General features: G+C 32.5%; 1 protein-coding gene across 1 annotated transcript; it reads right to left on the bottom strand.

Annotated features, from left to right (window-relative positions):
- Positions 1-387: 387 nt before the first annotated feature.
- LOC107632094 (uncharacterized) lies at positions 388-3828 on the bottom strand. Its single transcript, XM_016335740.3, has one exon. It carries the CDS (start codon positions 3544-3546, stop codon positions 586-588), a length of 2961 nt encoding a protein of 986 aa, XP_016191226.1. The 5' UTR covers positions 3547-3828; the 3' UTR covers positions 388-585.
- Positions 3829-11302: the final 7474 nt, after the last annotated feature.

Genomic DNA, 11302 nt, shown 5'->3' with positions numbered 1-11302 from the left:
TTGATATCACAGTTTTTTAAACAAGCTTTTGACACTTATTTAATACTGCTAAATCAAGTTGTCGGCAACTATTATTGCTAATTTGTTATTCATCTTATTGGTGTAATGGTATCATGTTGATTTGGTGGAAATTTATTATATATCCAAGAAAATGTTAGTTTTGTTTAACCTTTTTAAAATTTTAGTTTGAGTTTCCTAAAATTAAATTATCATAAATATTCAAGTATTAAAAACAATATCTATGGGGAACTAAAATATAAGGACTTACATTTTTGTATAACAAAGAAAAAAGTTAACAAAACCTCAGCTAAAGTTTATAATTTATTTTTACCAAAAACAGTTTAATATATTGAACATTATTATATTTAGGAACTATGTCGTGGGAAAATGATAGAGAAGACACAAATTTGGAATCACAAATGAATACGTATAAACAATGCCGTATCACACAATTTTTCACTAGTGTGTTTGAGCTTGAAGTCAGCGTTTGATGATGTACCAGTACTGTTCCCGCTAACTAAAATGTTTAAAAACACAAACTTTGTGGGAAAAGAGAAAAAAAAAAAAAAAAAAAAACTTAATAGTTTATATGTTTGTATTATCCACACCTTCCTTTTTGATATCAAAGAAGCATATAGCTGCTGTTGTTGTTGCCATTGAATTATTCTTCTTATCTGGTGAAGGAATCAACCCAAAGGAGGAAGAGTTCATGTTCATGTTCCAATACTCACCATTCCCTGTTTTATTATTGTTATTAGCACATTTTGCAGCAATGCCACCATCTGAACTTGAAATGGAAACTTTCCTCCAATTGCACCATATCCTCAACATGATGTAAATCATAACCAAACATATCACTGTGGAAGTGAAAACAGTTGCTACTATGATTGCCGCCACTTGCATATTTGATAGCTGCATTTGCATTTTCCCCTGTGATGTGGAGCATGGTACCAATGGTGGGCCACACAAGCCTTCATTTTTGAGGAATGAGCTTCTTGGGAACCCCGAAAATGTTGAGGGAATCTGGCCTTCAAGATTGTTGCTAGAAAGATTCACTACATGGAGGCTTGTGAGTTTTCCCAGTGATGAAGGAACCTTGCCTTGTAGCTGATTGAAAGAAAGATTTAGTCTTTCTAGCTTCATAAGGTTTCCAAGTGAAGATGGAATCTCACCGGTGAAGCGATTTTTACTCAAGTCTAAGATCACTTGCAATTCAGCAAGATCCCCTAGCTCTTCTGGTATGGAACCTGTCAAGAAATTCTCTGAGAGCCTGAGCTCATAAAGCTTGCTGCATTGCCGAATCATTGAGGGGATGCGGCCGGAGAGACTATTGCTTTGTAAGTTTAGAACATTGAGGCAAGTGAGATTTCCAATCTCTTGTGGGATATCCCCTGAGAGATTGTTGTGATGCAGAGAGAGTTTAAGCAAATTTGAGCATTTACCAAGCTCAGAAAGCACCCTGCCATTGAAGTTGTTGTATGAGAGATCTAGCTCACCAAGTGTTTGTAAGATTGCCAACCATGGGGGTAGTTGGCCAGTGAACCTGTTATTACTCAGGAGCATGTGTTGGATTTTGTGAGAGTTCGAGAGTTGAGGTAACACATCTCCTGTTAAGTTGTTGAATGACAAATCGAGGAAGTTAAGCTCAGTAAGGTAGAAAAACTCCGAAGGAATGGCTCCGGTGAGATTATTGTATGCGAGCCGGAGACGGCTGAGGCTTAGGGAATTGCCCAATGTAGAAGGGATGGGACCTGAGAAGCTGTTGTTAGTCAAGTCCAGTATAGTTAGAGAATTTGAGCCAGTGAGAGGAGAGAAACTTCCACTGAACCTGTTGTGGGAAAAATTTATGATTTTGAGGTTCTTGAGAGCAAGAAGTGAAGGAGGGAGAGGTCCTTCAAAGGAGTTGTTGTAAAGGGTAATTTTGAAGAGTTCTGAAAGATAACCGAATGTGGGTGGTATCGAACCAGACAGGCTGTTATCTGCTAATGCTAATATCTGAAGACTCTTACAGTACCCCATGCTCGGAGGGATTGGACCAGACAAGTCATTCTGCCTCAGATGAAGAACAACCAAGTCCTTAAGCTTGCCTATAGTTTCTGGAATCGGCCCGGTAAAGTGGTTTCCAAAGAAGTCGATTTCCCTTAAGCTTGTGCAGTTTGTTAACTCTCTCGGTATGGTTCCAGACATCTGGTTATCATAGAGGTAAATGGTGTTCAATCTATGAAGCCTTCCGACCTCCACTGGGATTGTACCTGTGAAAGAGTTACCAAACAGGAAAAGGCCTTCCAAGCTAGTAATATTTCCGATTTCCGGAGGTAAGGATCCAACAAAGCTGTTGTTGTTGAGCACAAGATCAGTGAGGTTCTGCAGCATGTCAAGGTAGGATGGAAGCTCTCCTTCAAAGCTATTGTCAGAAAGATCCAACTGTTGGATTGAGGAACAGTCGAGTAGCTCCAAGGGGAATTTTCCATACAGCATGTTTTGAGACAAGAAAAGCTGCTCAAGCTTTGAAGAACCTTTGAGGCAGAAGTTGCTTGGAATGCTACCAGTGAAAGCATTATCAGACAGAACCAGGGACACAAGATTCTGTAATTTGGTATTGAGGAGTGGTATTGGTCCTGAAAGGTTGTTTTCGGACAAGTCTAATGTCTGCAGCTGGGTTAGACTGTTGAGCTCAGAAGGGATTTCTCCATTGAGTTTGTTTCCAAGCAAATTCAGGTATGTCAAGTTGGAAAGATGACTCAGGGTTTTAGGAATTGATCCAGAGAGAGTATTGTTGGCAAGATTCAAAATTTTCAATGATTTAAGAGAGCCTATAGAGGAGGGAATGTTCCCATCAAGCATGTTGTTTGATGCTGCAAAGGTTTCAAGCATTTCGCAGCCTTGAATATCTTCAGGTATGGTGCCACTAAAGCTGTTACTTTGCAAATCAAGAGAAACCAGATTCTTCAATTCACCGATCCTGAATGGTATGCTGCCATTGAAGTTGCAGTAGCCTAATCCCAACACTGTCAACTTTGTTAGGTTAACAATACTAGATGCAATTTCACCTTCCAACATGTTGTCACCTATTCTAAGAACTTGCAAGTTCTTCAAATTACCTATCTCTAAAGGAATGTTCCCAGAGAGAGAATTTGAGTATAGGAGAAGTGTTGTTAGATTTTGAAGCTTAAAAAGCTTTGAAGGGATGGAGCCAGTAAGTGAATTTGAAGACAAGTCAAGTGTTTGAAGATGTGAGAGGTGGTCAAACTCAACTGAGATGGAACCTGATATTCCTGAACCAGAAAGGTTCAGACCTATAACATGTTCTTGATCAAGTGAACATGTTAGACCATTCCAGTTGCACATGTGAGTTGTTGGAGACCAGTTGCTCAAAGCTCCTAATGGATCAACAAGTTCTGATTTTATTCTGAGAAGCCAATAGGAATCTGTTTCATTATTGGCCATACTTGAAACAAAATCAGTGCCAATTATGGCCAGAAACAGAAAGAAATGGCTCAAACAAATGTAACCCATTGCACAGTGTTTTCCAATCGTAAGTTTCATTATGGAGATTCAGACACCTGATCAATGGTTCAAATGGAATGCTATAAGGCTAAGAGATCCATTGTATGTGAAATTGTAGAGAATAAAGAAGGAAAAAGATCAAGTTTAAGATGCTGAGTATGAAAATGAAAGTACTTAAAAAAGGAGAACAGGATATGAAGGAAGAATAATGATGAAAACTGAAAAGTGACAAAGATTCAAGTGCTATGAGGATGTGAGATCCACCTTTTAAAGTAGTTCTACTGAAGCAGCCATGCCTACTCTGTTTAAATAGAAGGTTGGCACTTAATGGTACAGATAAATTGCATGGATGTGTTTGTGGTAAATGAAGGGCTTAACTTGTAATTTATATTTTCTAAAAAATTATAGTTATTATTCCTTTCTAGCCTTTTAGTTTCACAAGGGATTTGATGCCTCTCTCTCTCGGGAATATAATATGAAGAGTTTAACTAAGTACAAGAAGCTATAAAATATATCATTCCCTTGGATAAAAGGTTACACAAAGTAGGCCAATTTTTTTGAGATAAAAAAACAGATTAATTAATTATCGCAACAATTAATGAATGCTAAATAAAGCAAGTTATGGCTATTTTTGGCTGATTTTCTTTGGTTACCAAACATTATGTCTGTCAATAACGACTCTATTGAAAACAAAATATGTTCTTAAATTCAATAAGTATTTATAGAAATATTTATAAGATTAATATTACACGACTAACTAAATTTATTATTTCTTGGTTAATATTCTAAATCTTAAGTACTAAATTGAGTAAATTCCAAACTCTAAATCTTAATAGTATAAAAATAAAATATTAACTAAGTCTTAACTAATATTGATAAAAACAATATTAACCTCCTAAAATTTCTTTAAATAAAGACACATGATAAAATTACTAATTAAAAAAGATTTTATTAAAAAAATACAAAGTTTAAGTTCTCAAAATTTTTATTATGCATTTATTAAACTAAAAGGTTCAAAAAAAATTTCTAATACTAATTTTATCAATTAGCTAAATTCTTAAATTAGAAAAAAGACTCTTATAGCAGTATTATAAATTTGAAACCAAATTCTTAATACAATACAAATCGAATATTTATCGGCACAAATAGTCCACTTTCTATATGCAAAATAATTTGGTTCACATTGTTGTTGTACAAATTCATAGCATATGAAAAGAAACTTTTAGAAGTAATTTTGGATCACAGAAAATAAATAAAGAAACTTGAGCGTGATTTGACTTAACAAGCTAAGAGTACCATTAATTTCGAAATCAGAAAATTTCAACCACATTACACCATCGTAATACTAAGATTTCTTCTTAGGATGTTTAAAACATGACATACCGTGCATTTGCCATTATATTCTGTCTGCTTGCCGTGATAAAATTCTTCAAGTTATCAAAGAAGAGAATAATAATAAGAGAAAAAGATAAATAAGTCCCAACTTTATAATTCGAAGATATGTTTTTACTAATTAAAAATATAAAAATATTTTTTATTTTTTAAAATACGAGATATTTAAATTTTTTTATTTAAAATATATAAAAATAAATAAGTTTTTTAGAGAGATTTAAATGTCTTATATTTTAAAAAATAAAAAATATTTTATATTTAAAATTAGTAGAAGATTTATTTGTGTTTAAGATAAAATGTCTCGATCTATTTGTAGTTTCTCTAATAATAAAACTAGTAAAGATTTTCAACTTTATAGCATATGCATGATTATACATGAGAAAGTGAGTCACTATGCATAGGGAAAATAATATGTGACTAACGAGCTTAACTTTTTACACTTACGTTCTTTTAATTTTCTTATTCTTTAAGATTATTTCCCTTTTTAATTTTTTATTTTCCTAACTAGTTTTAATTTGCTTCTTTTATGCACAGGACAGTATTAGGTGCCATCATCGTCGTGTTCTATATGTGTTTTTCTATTCAACTATCAAAATTGATTATAGAGGGTTAAGGCATCTGTTTCTTCACAAACCTAAACACACCTAATCTTATATTAAATTATGAGAAGAAAACACGAGAGACAAAACAACCTCATTGGCTTTGGTCAATCACTCTTCATAATATTATACAATACTAGTCTTAAAGAGTCAAAACCATTTGAGGTTTGATGTGCAACATTCAAACCATGTCGGCCTAATTAGCTTCAATAATATTGAATTAATTAAACACTTAACTTTAGTCTAAAAACTATAAGACTTTTTATTTAAAAAAAAAAACTCAACACAATAAAGTGAAGATAGTACAATGTACAAGAAACAAAAGATAAAATTCTCAAACAAGATATATTCAAACACTAAAATAAATAGGATAGGATATAAAGTGGAAAAAAATAAGAGTACTACTCCAGAACCGTGTTCATTATTGTTCGGAAATTCTTAGCCACACTCTTCATTGTTCGCAAAGGATCTCTCCACCACCTCTATTCGTGATTTCTGAAAGACATTCTCATTTCTACTAAACTAAATATTTCAGATCACTGCATAAAATTCAGTCATCCATCCAACTCTTATGAGTTCCTTTTCTCATCATAGCCACAACCCAACATTCAAAGTGCTCTTCGTAGCTGCAAACATGGCCTACAACTAAGACCTATCCTCCACTAAGACTCATCCTTCAAATGCGTCTATGGAAACTCCTCTAGCCACTCTAGCCTCTAGGGAGACTATGAGCCTATCAATCCAACTATAGGACTTTTCTTTGAACCATGTATACATTCTGTCATTAATTACCAGACCCATCAGTTCCATATCAATTAACCATATGCTAAATTCTTCTGCTAACACTGCTAGACTAATATTTCAGTTTCTCTTTCCAACATGTACCACCCCATTAAAATCATCCATGTAGCAGAAGAAAACCTGACAAAAAACTCTTGATAAAATTCAATTCCTCTAAAAAAATCTAGCTTCTCTTCACTCACTTGAGGGCAATGGCTATACACTAGATCAGACAGAAAGTACAATAAATTTTTCAAAGGATTCCTTAACCACACAACCACCGGCCACCTTTAGAACAGTTCAGCTTTTTTAAAAAATTATTATTTCACATGAGCACCAATCCTCTCCATGTTTCCTCTGCCCTTACCAACTCCAAATCAATAGAATTATTCTTCCAAAGACCAATAACATCAAACCTTGTGATCAGCTTCTTTTTAGTCTCAACTAAGCCTAACATCTCTATCTTTTGTAACTAAAATTTTAAATCATATTCTTTCTGCCTACAGCCCCCAAATTCCTCACATTCTGTGCGTTAAAAATCATTTGACATAATTAATTTAATTAATTATGACACGCGTTGCTAAGATTTTTCAGTAAACTCCTACACGCTCCCCCCCCTCCCCCCTTCTTTTTTTTTTTTTTTTTTTTTTTGTCTATCTCCTTTTTTGTGCCGGTGCTTCATTCTATGCTTGCAAGATCTCTCCATTATTTCATCCTCTGCTTAATAAGCAATTACTCCAGATTCAACTACCAAACTCCAACTCACAACAGCCATCTTCTTCACCTTCCTTAAATCGGTCCCCCTCCAAACCCACGTCTTCTCTCACAGCCCCCATCACCATCGTCCTCCGCCACATTCCCACTGTCCCGGCCCTGCATTTCATAATTGAGATAGGAGAACACAAATATGAAAATAGAAAGATACAATAATATTTGAAGTTAGAAATAAATCTCATCCATTACATGCGTCATAAATCTGGATGTTAACTCTACCAAATTGTAAAAGTGATCGTAATTTCATAAAATTTATAATTCAATCAAGAGTTTTATTAAATGTATTTGTTATTTGGCCATGTCTCTGGTGACTATGTTTCTTGTGGCTATTGGTGGCTAAAAATGGACCAACCAATGAAGAGATGACATGTGATGTTGCTTAGTGTTGTGGTTATCGTAGATAAAGGTTCCGTTCCCAAAATCCAGCAACACAATGAAAAATGAGGAAGAAATTTACTCCGACGACTGGCGCAAACCTATCATCGACGATCCAATCTTCAACTAACCACTAGTCGGCCACAACCTCAACCCTCAAGTTGGCCATGAACTCAAAGCTCCATGACGCCAAGAAGTTGCAGACGAAAACTCCAGACCGGCGATCGCATCTTCAACTTCCACACTTGCACGAACTCAACCTTGCCTCTGAACTACCACAGTTGTGCCTTCATAAAATTCTCATTTCAGCTTCTACAATTTACATCCTCAGAATTTCTATCAAAATTTTAATTTTGTTCAAATTAATGTTTCATTAGTATATTGTTTATTTCTTCTTTTTCTCTGCGAATGTTTAGTAAAGGCATAAACTTTATCCAGTTTGATTAATGAATTTATCGCAACATAAACAGGTCATAATCACGGTAAACACAGCTTCCCATCTCCAACGGTCAAAATATCATATATGCCACGCCTGCAGTCATCTTAGCCACCAGATGGACTTAGACACCAGAAACTACACCTTGTTATTTATGTGAATAAGGTGTAGTAATAATGATATCTTATACAAATATTATAATTCCTATATTTCCTTTAAGTAGATGGATGTGTCTTGAAGAGGGAGAGAATATTGGTTTCTGTTTATTACAAAGATTATTCCTAATTCATAGAAGCCAAAATGCATGAAGACAATTAGACAAGTATCTCAAATTATCTTAAGTTTCACATTCACCTCAATACACTTAGTTTCAGTGGTAGCTTTCTACGATCCATATCTGATTAGTTACCCAGGATTGAAGCATAAGCAACCTTATGTCCAGTTGGGTTTGTCCATGTCACATTCATAGCCCCCAGAAAAGGAAACATGATTGTAGTTACCAGCGTGGACCACTAGTAAATAGTGTAGTGTGTGCCTTTTTTTTTCTTTTCTGATCAGATACATTAGACAGTTTCTAATGCTAAATATTAAATCACAAACTTACACACTCAACATTTTTAAGAGTTTTTATCCATCATCTGGTATAGTCAAGATTTGAACTCAAATGCAGCATATCAAGAGACATACTAATATGTCATTTTATCTATGCTTCAGCGGCTAGTATGTGCAGCATATTAAGAGATGGGAGTGTTTACTGTTTGGATCGGTCAAAACTCATATGATCCGGACATTAATTTTACTTGTGGTTTGGATTTGATGATTTTTAAAAAAGAAATTCGATGCGATCCAATCTAATTTCAAGTGGTTTGGATCGGATTGGATTGGATTTGCGATTTTTGTAAATTAAAAAAATTAAATACATATAACAAGTCTCAACATCAAATTTTAAATAATCAACAATAACATAACAAGTCCCAACAATATCTTAAAAAAACTAATGATAACATAACAATAGAAATAAAATTATAGATTAATTAAAATAAATAAATAATGACATTTTGGACATAAAATATTTATTAAATAATAATAATACATGAATAACATAAAAATATATAACAAATTGAACATTCTATAAGTATAATTGTAGATATAATAATAAAATAATAATATTATAGCACACTGTGCAGTTTGTATTATATTGGATCGATTATGAAAAGTAGATTTAAAATCCAATCTGATCCAACAGTTTACAAAAGATAGAATCCAATCAAATCCAAATTAGTATGATTTTAATTAATTTTTAATTTAGATTAAATTGAATAAACAATTTAAATCGATTTGGATTTCAACACCTCTATTAAAACACATATTAATGTGTCATTTTAACTAGGCTTCAGCGGCTAGTGTGTGCCTTTAATTTGGTACTACTTACTCACCCACCCACCCAACCAATTCCAAGTGCTTGCTATCACGCCTCTATGCTCCAAACCACTGTGTGCTCATTGCAAAAAGGTGAGGTGGAGGGTGGGTTGGTTTGAAGCCATTCGTATATGTTTAGGAATGTTAATACAGTCCCAAATAAATTAGGAAGCTTAACACCTTTATAAAAATAACATACTTATGTGTACTATATTAGGTTATGAATTTTTTATTTTTTTTTCCTCTTTTGTTAAAAAATATATTTAGTCCATTCGAATTCTTTTTAAAAATATAATTAATCTAATTAGTAGTTTTAAATCTCAATCATTCATATAAAATATAACAAAATAAAAAGTGATTATTTGTTTAATTAATAAAAAATATATATTTCTTATTTAGTAAAAAGTATTTTAAAAAAATCATATTTAACTTGTATCACTTTAATTTTATAATGTCAATTTTATTTTCTATTGGTTATATAGTAACTATATCGTCTGTATTATCTTGCATATGATATAAGAAAAAATACAGAGAATTTAAATTTGGGTTAGTCAATATTAATCAACTTTAGAATTTAGATTTATAATTTAAGATTTAAGATAATTATAATTTAAGATATAAAATTTCAGATAAATAAAATTGTTTTAAGAAAATTGACTGTTATTGACCGAAAAAGTTCGTTTTCTCACATTACTAAATAGTAAATAGTCATTGCAATAGCTATACGTAGCATTATAGCAATTAAGAGGTTTAAATTTTATCCAATTCTAGCTCTTTATTAGGGTACGGTTTATGACATCTAGTTCATAATGGACAAGAATAAATTGAGTACCAACACGAGGGAGGAGGGACACACAAAATAATCAATGAAGTTCCAAATTGAAATATATAGTACAAATACAATATAAATGGAATGAATGTAATTAAAACTAAGTTTAACTAGGGAACTAATTTTTTTAGTTAAAATTAATTATTTTCTTTTTTAAATTATTTTTTATTTTAAATTTTAAATTTTAGACTATAAATTTAAATTTTAAACTTTAAATTGGATTAACAAAATAATTTTATAATAAAAATCTAATGTTAACTAATTAAAAATTTATTTTTTATATTTTATTCATTTAATTATTTTTGGAAAAGGAGCATGAGGGTTAGGGAGTGGAAGAGGAAGATGAAATATGGAGCATTGTAATTTCTTTGTGAACTTTAAATTGATTTAGGTTTCCTTGAGTGCAATGCTACCATGGATGAGTTCTTTTTTAGCCATTGTATGAGGAGAAGCTTGTGGATTGTTGTCACTGCAATTTGGGTTTTTTTTTTTGGTGACTTGTTTTTTTGGGTGACTCACTGCAATTTCTTTGAATGAGAATAAGGACAGTGTTAAAAGAGAAAATATTAAAACTTAAGAGAATTTTTGTAATTTTAAATTAAAAAAATAAGGTTCAAAATAGAATTATTTTTTAAGATTATATAGGTAGCCTTTAGAGAGGGTTTTTTATTTTAATAAATTAATTAATTATAATAATTAATAAAATAAATATTTTAAAAAATATACCAAAATAAATATTTCCTTCTTATCTCGTTTACAGTGACTGTAAACGAGATAAGAGAGAAAAACGTGACATGTGTATATCTTCATTATCTTGTTTACGGCCTGTTGGTTACTGTCTATGTCTATCAAAGACATAGACACAGTGACACACGTCCAATGTTTGTTGTATAAGACACAAAAAAGTGAGAAACGCGGTTACACACAAGAATACATAGAATACGTATATTTTGTATCTTTGAATTTTTAAAGGTGGACACAAATTATATCATTTTTTAGACAATTTCACTATTACTAATTTTATAAAATTTCTAACATTACCCTCCATCCTACTTCATCTCCTTCCACTTCATCTTTCCCAGTAAATCTGAACTCCTCCATCTCTTCACCTCCATCTTTCTCTTTCTCTTCATCATGGTCTATTTCTCTTCCAGAATAGCTACATATTTTTCTCTTCCTCCTCTTCATCTT

Source organism: Arachis ipaensis, chromosome B1, assembly GCF_059453495.1.
Source record: "Arachis ipaensis isolate K30076 ecotype BB chromosome B1, ASM5945349v1, whole genome shotgun sequence".
Taxonomy (NCBI): Eukaryota; Viridiplantae; Streptophyta; class Magnoliopsida; order Fabales; family Fabaceae; genus Arachis; species Arachis ipaensis.
The sequence above is the reverse complement of the archived record's forward strand: the minus strand, read 5'-3'. Positions and strand labels throughout refer to the sequence as shown.